This window comes from Hippocampus zosterae, chromosome 13, assembly GCF_025434085.1.
Source record: "Hippocampus zosterae strain Florida chromosome 13, ASM2543408v3, whole genome shotgun sequence".
Classification (NCBI taxonomy): domain Eukaryota; kingdom Metazoa; phylum Chordata; class Actinopteri; order Syngnathiformes; family Syngnathidae; genus Hippocampus; species Hippocampus zosterae.
In genome coordinates, this window is record NC_067463.1 from 11633538 (window position 1) to 11647129 (window position 13592).

A 13592-nucleotide genomic window follows, 5' to 3' on the forward strand; every position below is an offset into this window, starting at 1 on the left:
TTCAGATGTCTACGTTTATAATACCATTGTACCATAAATTCAGTTTTTGATTAATTTAAAAACCTCTGACACATTTTTGGAATTCAACAATCACATTCAGGACTTGTTGACATTTTATTGCACTGACCTTTTCAGTCAGATACAGTGTGCACATACAGCATTATGATTTATAAAAAATATAGGTTTTAAAAACATTTGGAATGTGGCTGTAAAAAGTACATACACTATGGCAAGACATGCTGAATTACATGAAAAACCGCTTGATAAATACTAGTGTATTCAATAAACCATTTGTGTGTTTGGAAATGTTCAACCATAACTTGATTACATAGTCAAAATAATGAGCCTAAAGATTGAACTCGTCAGCCTATTATGGCAGAGTCATAAGTCACATGGCTTGTATGGCTTGCTTCAGATAATAAGGCAGGATTTGACAGAGTCCAATTCAAAGGTTGAGGGAGGAATGTGTTGCGTGCCAACAATTTTAGACTTTGGCTTTTTTGGCCGGAGGCTCGCTGGCCTCGATGCGAGCAGCAGCAGGGGTGTAGGGGATCCGCGTTGCCACTACTTTTTTTCCGATGGTCTCGATCTGCAGAGGGAGAAAACCAAAGATTTAGTTGAAGTTACAGTAGCAGCTCATGTTTTTAACAGCTGTATCTTTGGAAATGATGGCACAGTGGTCGACTGTTTAGCACGCCCGCCTCACAGTGCAGAGGGGCAGGTTTCGATTCGGCTTCGGCTTCCCTGTGGAGTTTGCATGTTCTCCCTGTGCCTGCGTGGGTTTTTGCCGGGTAGTCTGGCTTCCTCCCACATTCCAGAAACATGCATAGCAGGTTAATGGAATACACTCTAAATTGATTCTTGGTGTGGTTGTGAACGCGAATGGTTGTTCATCATTGCGTGTCCTGCGATTGGTTGACAACCAGTTCAGGGTGTTCCCCGCCTATTGCCCGAAGACAGCTGGGATAGGCTCCAGCACACCTGCGAATCTTGTAAGCACAAGCAAATTGGAAAATGGATGTATGGGTATTACATCGGGGGATGTTAATATTTGTCAGCTGTGGGCTTTTGGAGCCCTTCAGGAGACTTGTGAAGAGGGTGATTTATATATGTATAAATTTTACTTGACATCAAACAGTTGGACATGTCGATTCAAAAGTTAAGAGAAATCAAATGAAGCTCACCTGTAATCGTTATATGGCATATTTTGACATAATGATTTTATGATAGTGACAGTTTAGAATTGGATGATTTCCATGGAGTGTGCTGAACCTCAGAGGGTGTACTGCATTCAATCATGCTCATGCAGCAGTGCCTGACTTGTTTCTTACCTGGAAGCCGATGTCCTGGAGGTGTACGTGAAGGTGGTCCAACACTCTGCGACCGTCAAATATAAAGGCCGGCTTCAGCATCTTTTTGTAAATCTTCTCATAGTCCAGCTCCTTTAGTGAAATGAGAAGGGTGACATTTTTAAACATTTTTAATGACCAGTATAGGCAGCAAGTAAAAAAAAAAAAAAAAAAAAAGATTACTGACCTTAAACATGTCCCACTCGGTACAGATGACTAAAGCATGTGCGCTCTGGCAAGCCTCGTAAGGGTCAGTGGTCACAGTCACCAGCTCTGAAACTGAGTCAGCATTAGTTATTACAGTAATGTATATTTATGAGCGAACATATTGCTGTAAGCAGAAGGACAGAATTGATATCATTAGATCCCATAATTACAATTAAAGGAGATAATCTATTGTGCAGTGCATTTTAGCAGACACCAAAGTCACACGTTGCATACACTTTTACCTCTTTCTGGCTTGTCTTCTGAGATACTGGGATGAGATAAGTCCTGAATGATTTGCCCTTTAAGAACTTTGGGGTCGTAGATGAATAGTTTGGCCCCTTCATCCATCAGATATTTGGAAATGTAAATACTGGATGATTCTCTGAGGTCACACACACACACAACAGGAAGTGATCAGAGAAGGTGGCAGTAGAATCTTGTACTTCCAAAGTTAATATGTGTTGAGGCTGAAAGAACCAGTTTTCTCCAAACACCGACGTACAATAGCAAGTTTATGATTAACGCATGAACATATACAAGGGCGTGGGTAGGGAACTGACCTTGTGTCACCTGTGTCTTTTTTGAAAGAGAACCCGAGCAGAGCAATTTTTTTGCCTGTCACTGTGTTGAAGAGGCAGTCGATGATCCTGCAGGCAAACCGCCGCCTTTGGTACTCATTCATATCTATCACCTGATGGGATAGGGGGGATAAGAATAAAATTACTTCCACAAGGCATAAAGAGCATACAATTAGAACTTTGCTGTCCTCACCTGTTGCCAGTAGGAGGCCACCTCTGGCAGGTTGAGGGCCTCACAAAGATACACCAGATTGAGCACATCCTTCTGGAAACAGCTTCCACCAAAACCTGGAGGATACAAGATGTGTACAATGAGGCTTTATAATTGCAACAATCTAATTGGTCGCATTATTTCTTCCAATTTGGAAAATTGTTCCCACATTTGAAGAAGGTCAAAGTCAGCCCATGTCACAGAACCCGGAACAAATTCCAAGAGACCTTACAGCAGATCTGTGGCCCATTTTTAATCACAGGTCATAATTGTTTTTATGGCTTTTCATCAGAAAGCCTTTATGACTGTAAACCCAGCTCCGTTTATTATCGTATATAAACAACAAATTGATGGATAAATAGTTTGAAAATCAGAGGTCAAGGTTCAGCTATTGTTCAATGTGGTTCAAAAAGTGGTTTCCTATTCAGTGTTGAAGACACGCCAATAAAAAAGTAAAACGTGATGCTCGGCATGGTGATGGTTGGACCTCAAACATTTCCTGAGACTCGCCTGTGAATTTTACGCTTCCACAAAACCGCCAAATTTTCTTACATTTCATGTTTCAAAAAGTTCATGGCTCAGCCTCTCTTACCCACGCTGGCTTTGAGAAATTTGCTGCCAATTCGCTGGTCCATGCCAATGGCCGTGGCGACCTCCTCCACATCAGCCCCGGTAGCCTCACACAGCGCGCTGATACTGTTGATGCTGCTGATTCGCTGTGCCAGGAATGCATTGGCTGCCTGCATACACCAAGTTATTTGAAGGTGATACAAAACGGTAAATAAGCAGCAGCTCTTATCAAGATTCTAAGGTGGAGGAGAATGTGAACCAGCATCTATCACTATTCACTACAATTCCAGACTTTCTGTCAGGAATGCAGGAGCACAGTTTCAAAACACAAATCTCAGAACTGTGAGTCACATATATTTACCACTCACTACCACGCTATATCCCACTTTAATCCGATCATTATTATCATTTCTAATTATTATTTACCCACCAGTTTGGACAGCTCTGACGACCACGTGTTGGTGGTGATGATTTTGGCCTTGGGCACCCAGTTTTCATACACGGCACATAACGCTTCGACTGCTTTTTGACCCTCCGCCGTTTCATCTCCACCAATCAGGACACGGTCAGGCTCCTTCAGATTCTTCACTGCCGTTCCCTCTGCAAGGAACTCTGGGTTGGACAGCACCTAAAGCAGAGGTGTATCGTGAGAACATAGGAGAGCAGAAGACCAACTTGCAACAATAATAAATACGAATAATACACACATGTAGATTGAGGCTTGGCTTGGTGTTGGCGTCAAAGATCCGTCGAATACTCTCGGCAGCTCGCACGGGGACAGTGCTCTTCTCTGTGACAATCTTGTAGCCATCAGACACCTCCACAATCCTCCGAGCGCAGGCTTCAATGAACTTGAGGTCTGCGGCACGGCCCTTCCCCATGCCGTAGGTCTTGGTGGGAGTGTTCACCTGCATTGGGGTTCTCGTTAGTTTGAAGTGCAGATGCTGAGAAGTGTGTGTGTTTGCCTGGGTGTGAATGGAAAACTCACAGAGATAAAAACAAGGTCAGCGTCCCTGATGGCTGAGTCAATGTCTGTGGAGAAAAATAAGTTCCTCCCTCGGCATGATTCAACTACATCTTTCAGGCCAGGCTGTGGGGTGAGAAACAGAGATCGTTTTTATGAACTAGGGCGTAACAACCGCACACTCGTCACGATGATCTAACTGCAACAATGAGCCATCTGGAACAGTTTTTTTTCAGCGCGGTGTTGAAATACTCTGGTCACAAATGGTTGCATGCCGACAGTTACTCAACCGAAGCCCCTCTAAAATTCTGTCCAGCTCAATGTTTCTGACCACACCCAGCAACCACAATGAGCTGAAACCTTTCAAATCGAGTAAGGCAATAAAGGCAAAGGTAGCGTGGCGTGTAAATGCTCCTTATCAGCAATTGACGTGCATGCCACTTACCTGGATGATGCATTTTTAACCTCAGCAAGCAGGTTATTGTATAGCTCTTGATACCACACCTTTTACCCAAGACTGTTCTACGCTCATAAAGTGGTACAATTTGGAGTTCAACCAACAAATTTTGGGGGCCCAAACGCTCATCTTGTGAGAATATATTTTTTTGTATTAATGTATGCGGCACCATAATCATTCTATCAGTATCTTTTTCACAAAATATTTAAAAATAAAATAAAGCATGTAAATCTTGAATTTATGGTGGCGTGTGATGACTTCAACGGAAGTTGTTCTCGCTCAGCAGCCTGCAATTGCAGCTTGTGATCAGAGCTGTTGCGCTCCATCTTTTATCGACATTATTATCATTCAGAGTTTGCTTCGTGTACAATTCACTGAGGGCACGGGCAAAGAATAGGAACCTAGGAGGGCCCAGGAAAGCACTTTAAAACGGTACATATGAGCTACGATAGTTAACAGGCTGCAAAAGTGCATCGCATGTCTCAGTTTCAGGCTGTTTCTCATCATGGCGTGTGTGTGTGTGTGTGTGTGTGTGCACGTGCGCATGCGCGCGACGGTAAGGGTAGATCCCGTGAGGTTACTTGATCGAAAAGTAGATCTTCGGTCCAAAAAGTTTGGGCACCCCTGCTCTAAAAGATTACCTTTTTTTTTTTCTCCTTTGGGTTTTTGCACTTTCGTTATACAACTACAGAAGGGCAAGAGTAATGCGATGACTATAGAACTGGAAATAAAAATCAGCAGGCTGGTCAGTTCAAAATGCAAGTGCAAATACATATTACCAAAAGCAAAGAAGTACTTGCAAGTATTGTCACCAGTACAGGTATGTTTACTAGATTTATCCAAAAGGGTAAATAATAGCAAATATGCTCGAAAGCCATGTGAATGCTGTTCATCCCTTTTAGAGCTTTAAAATAACAAACATGCAAAGTATTTTTAAGTGCCTAACCAGCTGGAATTATCGACAATGACGGTGCAATTCCAACGATGTTTTTTTAATCACATCAACATACAATGTCACAATCAATCATAAATAATTAATTCATGGGAGGGGCAGCACAATAGCGAAACCTATTACACCTACACAAAAATTTTAAGATCAATTTAGGCGCAGATCCAGATAGTCTGACATGAGGCAACCTTCCTACTGTGCCATGTCATATGTTCAAGAACATATCTCCACGTCCCCCCCCCCACCCCCACACAATATAAATATCATCAAATTAAAAGTCTGCAGTTAAAGCACAACTTATTATAGCAAAAGTGAAAGTAGTATCTACAACTCTGGAAGTTGCACTGTGCCATGAAATAAAGTTGACCCCATACCTCATATATGGGAAGCGTGTCGGAGTTCCAGGCTTTGATTCGGGAGTCGTTGATATCAACCACAGTCACTGTGATCTCTGGACACATTTGGGCAATCACACTACATGTTGGGCCTCCCACATAGCCAGCACCAATGCAACATATCCTCTTTATTTTGAACATCTGTGTATGAAAGGGAGGGGCCGTGGGGAGAGTTCAGGATTTCATTTCATTCATTCATTCCATTTCCAGCAACCAAATGAAGGTATAATCGGGACAGAGTTTGAGAAAGTGGGTGAATGAGGCAGAGGAAAGCTATCGCAATACTTTTATCCTGACATTTGATCTCTCATTTGATTATAGCCGAGACTATAATATATCCGGACTTACGAGAAAGGCGGTAGATTGTTGTTACGCGTACTAGCAGCCAGGTTTAATTTTCTGCAGCGCCTTCAGTGTTGCTGTCAGCCTCTTGACAGTCTCTCTGATTGGTTTTCTTTCGTCTTTTCATCAGTTTTGGAGTAACGATCATGGTACTGCCAGATATTTTGACAGGATTTATTTGGCCACGAAATATTTGTTAGATATTTCCATTAATCTTTTAGTATTTTCATTGCAGTCTATATTAATTCGATTTTTGGATAAATACATGTAAAAAAAATATCACAGAAAATACACACAAATCATAAAAATATGTTGGGTTATAAAATTACAGTACCTATATCTGGATTTTCAATTGTATTGTGCAGTGTAACTATAGTATACTTCTCAATCTGTGAATTGCTTTTTACAATCACTCCACATTTACCGAGCAAGCTTGAATGACTTGATTTACTACCATTTATGATTACTCAAATTAAATTTTGTCGGGACGGGACTTAATCTGCTTCATTTCTGCCAGTTTTACTGCTTGCACCTAAATCCCACCAACAGTGCCAGTCGAACCGTGAAAGCCTGGTCTGATAAAGAGCCTTTCATTCCACAGCCCCCCCCCCCCCCCCCCTCCCACACACACACTATGAGGCATACTTGGAACCTATGCAGATGACCAACACCTTCACTTGGGCCGGTTCACAAATATTTACAGTATATGTCACATATAAAGGGAATGTCTGAGGTAGCAAGATGTCTATCTTGACTGAGACAACCTTATTTTACCTCTGCCAACACGACAGCAAACTTCAAGAATTTTTTAACTTGTCTTCTACAATGTCTCTAAGACACGCATGACGAGATGAAAGTTGTTCACCTGAACAACATAAGTGATGCATTAAAAACATTAATGATAAAAGAAGAAGACTTGATAATACGGGGAGCACTCATCGAGTAAACTTACCTTTCAATAGGAGCTGAACAAGCCAACCGTCTCAAATCCCTCCACTAAAGAGAAGCGGCTCTGTCAGCTCGGTTACAAACGTAAAGTGACGTAATACTGACGTACCCGCGCACGCCCGCTTCCTGTTTGTAGATTTTCAGTGTAAACGCACATCGTTTCGTACAATTGCCGTACCTTCGCACGCATAGTTCTTTTTTGCGGATTTTAAGCGCAAAACAACGATTTACCCAGTGGTTATAGCGCGTCGACCGCACAGTGCAGAGGTACGGAGTTCAATTCCAGCTTGAGCAGTTGTTATGGGGGAAAAAGCATGCAGGATTTGAACCTCCAACGTTTCAATACATCTTACATGACATGTAAAAACCAGTCTCATACTAAACTCGTGCATACTCATACTCAAACAAAATGTCAATGTTTCTGGTACAATTAATGGTCACAACGTGTTATGAAACATGAACACACACTTGTGTCAACTGATGTTACAACAGTACTCGATAATGTGTAACGTTACTCGCTACAGTATTGCAGAACATTTTGCGAGTACCCCATTTTATAACATTTTCACCCCCACCCGAGATGGTGGTCACGGAACTGCAAAACATTAAAGGTGTAAAATATTAAAAGTGTAATTGTGGTCTTTCTGTTGGTTTACAAAGCATTTACTGTCCCTTCTCTTTGTGGGGCAGCCATGTCAGCTTCCTGTCTCGTGTACATCCCAACTCCTGTCTCGCACCTGGTTTCAATTATCCTCACCTCCCTAGTGTACAAAACGTAACACTTCCTCCCCCCGTCATGTTACCAGGTACCCTTAGTACCCTCTCATTTTGCCTCGCCCTTTATGACGGAATGTTCTGTCCCAGTGAGTCAACAGCCTAACTTTTTGCCTCGCCCTGTGTTTTTTCTGAAGTTGTGGATGAATTTCCTGCGGACCAAACTTGGACTGAAACAGACTCTTTATGACACAATCTCCAAATTGCATCACATCTCTGAAAGATCATGACACCAAATAATCCAACCAGGTTGCTCTGATGGCATCCTGCATACATCAGCGGAAATAACTTAATTCCCCTGCAGAATATTAGGAAACGACTGGTTAGCTGGCACAAAGCCTCTCAGTGCAGAGGTTGCGAGTTCAAATGCGAGCCTCCGCTTTCTTGTCAAGTGTTTGCTTGTTTTCTTCATGTACTACAGCTTCTTCCCACATTCAAGAAACATGCATGTTGGGATTGCGAGTGTGTATGGTTGCGTCTGTCTTTTGTCAGCAATCGGCTAGCGACTAGTTAAGGGTGAACCCTGCCACACACACAGCCTGGCAAGCTTATGTAGCACTGGGGGAATCCTTGTATATGACTACCCCACTGTCCTCAATTGATACATTTTATTTTAGGAAATATTTCTTGGGGTAAAGACAATAAACAAAACTGAAATTACAAAAACACTATGAAACCAACCTAATCCATTTCTGTGATGTCTTACGGTTCTATTTTATATTGACATGAACATCCAGAATAAAATGGAACACTTTTTCGTCTGTATTCTAAATATTCAAATCAAACTATATGCATCCAATTACCCGTTTTGGAGTGGCAGGAGCTTTTTTCAGTTACACTCTTGACTGGTCAACAGCCAGTCATCATGCATTGACCCCAAGCCATTTGCATGAAATTTAACTCTGCATGGACATCTCACGTTTCAAATGTTACTTTCGAAATTGAATGGTTTTATTGGGAGGGCTCCATGGTGGGGGCGGACTGTCTCGCAGTATCACTTGGAGTCGCTTTTCTTCTCTTTGTCGCTTTTGTTGAATCTCCTTCTTTGCCTGTTTTTAAATAGAAAATAAATCCATTAAAGTGCTCCCAGACAGTCACGCATTTTTGCAATGATGTGCGAAGTCATACAAGGAGTTGATCTCAATTCAGGTAAGAAACTACATACCAGCCACTGTTCAAACATCTCGACAGCCATTTTATCCTTCTCCTCTTGGATATATCGATTCTCCTCAGCTTTATTCTTGTGTTCCTGCCGTTCTATCGTAACTTTTTTGTACAGGGCATCTGTCTTCTTTCCACACCTGGGAAAACAATCACATGGTTTACAGTCAATGCTAGCTTAAACCTGGAAATTGATGGCGGCGCGGGCACCCGCAAAGTTGTACTTGACTTGAAATGTATTTTTAAGTCTATGTGAAAACTTCTGTGTGTTTGATAGACTACAATTTGCAACAACGTCACATTGTATATTTGTATGCGGAATCGCTGCAAAACCAGTGGCTGAGACTCGGCCACTGCTTAAATCTTGTGGTAGAACCCTGCACAGTGAAGTATGCAATGGAGGCCAAGACGTTCTGAAACCTGTGATAGAGCAGAAGTAAAAAATAGCTTTTGCTAGTGTTGAGGACAAGACGTTTTCCTACCGTACCAGTCCACAAGTCGTCCACCAGCTCTGTGTTCTCCAAAGCTTGCAGGTAGACCCCAGTACGGAGTGCCAGCACTTCTCAATTTTAGCCTCTAGTGTAAGCAGGAATTCTCTTGTTCGTTTTCGATCTTGCGCTTTGTGATACATGCCTGTCCTTTGCTAGATAGACTGTGTCAGTTTTGAACGAAACAGCCGTTCAAGCCGGCTCTTTCAAGCCAACGACGAGAGCAAGCTCCTCATTGTTCACCTCAAAGAGCCCACGCATGATTGTAAATTCGTCTCTGACCGCACACAGCCAAAAGGGTGATGACACACCCATCAAACGCAGCTTCTCAACTAGCACAAGAGATTGGATCCAATTCAAAGCCTTGGAAAAGTTTTTTAAAAAAGCACGACCCTCACAGCACCTCCACGATCATCCAAGTGTGAATAAGAAACGATATTTCAGATTGGTGACAGCATCTTTGGCATTATTTGTTCAACTTGCTTCTTATCTTTCTTCACTGTTACCCTTAATATTTCCTTGCGGAGAGATATTTCACATGGGCAATGCTCTGAACTTACCAGTCCGAAAAAGCAGACTTGCTGGCTGTCTTTCTTTCTTCCTCCTCCTCGTGTTTCTTCAGTGCAAGCTTCTTCTCGGTTGCTCTTTGTTGTCGGCACTTTTCTCGCAGTATGTCATCATGCTCACGCTTCCATTGATGAAACACCTGCCGTGGCATCCCTTACAATTAGATCTAGAATAATTGGGACATTGTCCCCCCCCATGATTTTGAAATATAAAGATCATTTTTAATACTCTGGTGACAATGCTTCACAATGCTTAATAACTGTGTGAAGGTTGGAGCTTGCTGCCTTCACTTTAGTCTTCTGTCTATGAAAGTTATGCGTGACTCTTAAACATAGTACCTGTTCAGCCGCTTTCCTTTTTTCCTGTACCTCTTCCACCGCTTTCTGCTCCTCCCTCAACCTATGTTTGTCTTCCTTTGTTTTTGCTTTGAGCATCTCATCTTTCTTTTCTTTCCAAGCCTCGTACGAATTGGCAGCACCTTTCTTTTTTTCTTCTTCTCTCTGTTTGGTTTGGGGGAACAAAGTCAGCTGCGTGTATAAAATGACAACATTTACCACGATTTTGTTTTACCGTAGTTTGGTAGAGATGGTCCACTGTGCTGAAAGGTTCTTATCTTCTCAGCTGCTCACCTGTTTGTTTTGTTCTTGCAGAATCTTCTCTTTGTTTAAGTTCTCTGAGGACTTTTCCTTTTTCTTTCTGAGCCATTCCTTGGAGGAACACAAATAACATTTGAACAGAGTGATACCCAATGTTCTGCTGCCTTCTTCAGAGACGAATACAAATAGGCGGTGCACTAGGGAGCTCTTCTTGAAAAAGGCAAGAGACGTCATTGTCCCACTCACCTGGTAAACAGTGGCCCTGAGAGAATCGACAGCTTGTGGTTGACAATTTGGGGAAACTTTACAATCCAGAATTTTGAGGGATCCCAGGTACTTTGATTCAACCTTTTTGGTGCGCGCAGTGTTGCGTCTCTGAGACTGAGAACTGGGTGCCCTGAATGATATAAAAAAAAGCAAAGACACTGAAGTCACAAAGCTTTTCCACAAATATATCAGCATACCGTAGGTAAGATACCATTACTGACCGGATATCAGATTTGTTTAGAACTGGAGTGACTTGAGCAACGGAGTGTTCTCCTGACTCTTGCTGAAAAAGGAAGAGTAACCTTATTAAATTAAACAGAAAAAATAAGGAACATCAAAAAGGATCCTCACCAAAACAACATCGTTGTTCACGGATGTGGAGTCTCCTTCCCTCTGTTGTTCTTTGGCATCACCTAAAGTGACGCTATCTAAATCGAAAGAGACATACAAATAATAAAATGCTGCGTGGTACATCATCCATTTAAAATGTGGTAATGATGTTTAACGACTCACTTGAAGCAGGTGACCCAGCACAGTGTCCGTCCGTCAACTAACAAACACGACAAAATATTTTTGACACATACATACATTCGATGACATGAAAAGATCATACGTGCCTCGTATAACATTAGACTATTTCTTTGTTGTTCTGTTAAAGTTTTCATTTATCAATGTTTATCAGCAATGAGCATATGATATCTGTTATGAAACATAAAATACATTTAATTGATTATTACTCAGCGATTCCATCTATCATTTTCCAGTTGTGGTTTTCAGTGATGGAGAACTGCACTGCTTTGTGGTTCCTTCTATTTCGTAAACCTTAAGAGACTGGATGACGGATAATGATAGGTAGGAAACACGCCTATGTAAGATGTAAAATGACGCACGTGGGGACTGCAGCTCCTTGAAATCCTTTCAGGAGTTGAGATGTCAGTGATGGGAGCTGATGGAGACGTTTCTGTTTTCTCTGTCACATGGATTTTCAGTCCCAATGTCCTTTGTCTTGGTTTGGGTTTGGGTGTCTCCCGCTCAATACCTGCATATATATGCATAATGGAACAGGTGAACATGTCTGCCTTTAAATGTAAAGTATTTGCAGGGAAATTGTGTCAACTGACCAGTGGTTGTCACACATTTAAGGTCAGTGTCTAATGAAGTCCGGAAGCTTTCTTCACAACCTGTGTTACCATTGATGTCTGCTCTACTCTCAGGCCTAATTGGTGCTGGAGATGTACTGCTGTGGAAAGGAAAGGGCAAGTCCAGAGGAACATCATCTGACTGGGATAATCGTGATGTACTCGAGTTGTCTCGTGGAGGACAATGGCTCGCCAATTTGACAGCATCCTTTTTGTGCCGTATGTCATCTTCACTGGATAACTGACCACTGTTTAAAGTCTCCTGTTCATGCTGTGGTGCAATCGGATCTCCCTCCACAGAAAGTCTTTTCAGGGATTTCAAGAAGGAAGTCCTATTTTTCGTCCCTTGTTTTTCATCATCATCAGAGAAGTCAAAGTCGTTGATTTGGCTTTTCGTCTTGCTGGCTTTGAATGCATCAGACCTGTTTCTTCTTGATTTAAGAAGGTTGCCCAAAAAATCTGTGGCAAACAGAAAAAAAAATATATATATACAGTATATATATATATGTATATATATTCACCTTTATTCCATCTATATCGCATACTAAGACCAACATTCTCCCAGCTAGTGGACTGCTGCTGATCAAGAGAGCAAACAGTTCGACAAATGTAATGTATTAAAATGTGTTTGTCATCTGTCACAGTCTATTCGAACAATGCAATGAAAACAACACATGCAATAATCAGCATGCAGTATGTTTTGGAAGTGGTGTTGCCTGAACACAAACAAAAACACAAGAAGATATAGAATCTGAACTCAAACCATCTTAGACATTCATGAGTCCAGTTCATGCATAGTCCTGTCACTAAGTGTAGTTTGTAAGAACAAACGGTGTTATCCCTCATGTTATTCAATACATCTTACCGTCGCCATCCTCATCCAGATCTCCTGAATACAAAAGTGTTGTTTTTCTAGCTCTGACGTTGAGAGCAGCTTCAAGTTCATCCTGCAAAGACACAGCAAGTAGGTTAAGTCGCCCGAGTCCATTTTCCATGCGTGGTAATCAAAGCATAGTGCACCCTTGACCTGGAACGTTGCTCTTTTTGTTGTTTTGGGACTTTGCGAGTAAGCAAGAATGTCGAATGCTTGATTCGTCATGTCTGAAACGATAATCAGGCTTCCTTGCTAAGATTTAGCATGCTCATTACGTTTTGCTAGCAGCAACAAGTCGACAAGGAGCGCCCAGAGTTCTCATATACTTTACCACTACTGTACTATCACTCTACATATAGTCGTTTCTGCAAATATAAAATGACTATCTGATCAGAGGAAGCGGATTGGATAACAGATGGATACATTAAACGTTAACCTCGGGTGGAGGTACTATTTGTTGACGGTAACCTAGGGAGACGTAGTTTCCGGTTTCTCAATAAGCATGCGTGTTTCATTTTCGGTCTTTCCTTTTTCCTCCTTCAGATTTATGCTGAATTTAGTGACGTCACATTTATTTACCAAATGCGATGGTTATTGACGGTGGAATGACCAAATCTCGATCTTTTAACGCGCAATTAAAAGGGTCACAAACACTTTTCAGTGGCGACCGACTCTACTTGTTTGACGTCAGTGTACGTTTTTTCATACGATGGAGCTTTTATGTGGGGGAAAAATATGTGGCGCCGTAACCCAAAC

General features: G+C 41.9%; 2 protein-coding genes across 4 annotated transcripts; both read right to left on the minus strand.

Moving 5' to 3' along the window:
* Nucleotides 1-101: 101 nt before the first annotated feature.
* ugdh (UDP-glucose 6-dehydrogenase) lies at nt 102-7114 on the minus strand. The gene is made up of 12 exons (XM_052085172.1): nt 6975-7114; nt 5660-5821; nt 3904-4005; nt 3623-3823; nt 3346-3543; nt 2938-3085; nt 2328-2422; nt 2117-2247; nt 1799-1938; nt 1537-1628; nt 1332-1442; nt 102-589 (listed from the first exon to the last, which is right to left on the minus strand). Exons 2-12 carry the CDS (start codon nt 5819-5821, stop codon nt 485-487), a joined length of 1485 nt encoding a protein of 494 aa, XP_051941132.1. The 5' UTR covers nt 6975-7114; the 3' UTR covers nt 102-484.
* Nucleotides 7115-8337: 1223 nt separating this feature from the next.
* On the minus strand, nt 8338-13325 carry map9 (microtubule-associated protein 9). 3 transcript variants are annotated; one of them, XM_052085170.1, is made up of 13 exons: nt 12990-13325; nt 12828-12909; nt 11945-12421; nt 11714-11862; nt 11337-11373; nt 11181-11251; nt 11045-11106; nt 10803-10953; nt 10590-10667; nt 10299-10460; nt 9954-10099; nt 8910-9045; nt 8338-8793 (listed from the first exon to the last, which is right to left on the minus strand). In XM_052085170.1, the coding sequence occupies exons 1-13, from the start codon at nt 13059-13061 to the stop codon at nt 8674-8676; spliced, it is 1743 nt and encodes a 580-aa protein (XP_051941130.1). In that variant the 5' UTR covers nt 13062-13325; the 3' UTR covers nt 8338-8673. The 3 variants fall into 3 exon arrangements, with proteins under 3 accessions (XP_051941130.1, XP_051941129.1, XP_051941131.1); XM_052085169.1 differs by having other exon boundaries at nt 11175-11251; XM_052085171.1 differs by lacking the exon at nt 11945-12421 and having other exon boundaries at nt 11175-11251.
* Nucleotides 13326-13592: the final 267 nt, after the last annotated feature.

Bases quoted from the DNA above. Each gene is read 5' to 3' on its own strand.
- ugdh (XM_052085172.1), bottom strand. From the start codon at position 5,821: ATGTTCAAAATAAAGAGGATATGTTGCATTGGTGCTGGCTATGTGGGA. The intron at 4,006-5,659 runs GTATGGGGTCAA...CTCACCCCACAG, and splicing joins ACACGCTTCCCATATATGAG to CCTGGCCTGAAAGATGTAGT. The intron at 2,423-2,937 runs GTAAGAGAGGCT...TGTATCCTCCAG, and splicing joins ATTTCTCAAAGCCAGCGTGG to GTTTTGGTGGAAGCTGTTTC.
- map9 (XM_052085169.1), bottom strand. From the start codon at position 13,061: ATGACGAATCAAGCATTCGACATTCTTGCTTACTCGCAAAGTCCCAAA. The intron at 12,422-12,827 runs GTAAGATGTATT...TGTTTGCCACAG, and splicing joins TCTGGATGAGGATGGCGACG to ATTTTTTGGGCAACCTTCTT. The intron at 11,252-11,336 runs GTGAGTCGTTAA...CTTTCGATTTAG, and splicing joins TGCTGGGTCACCTGCTTCAA to ATAGCGTCACTTTAGGTGAT.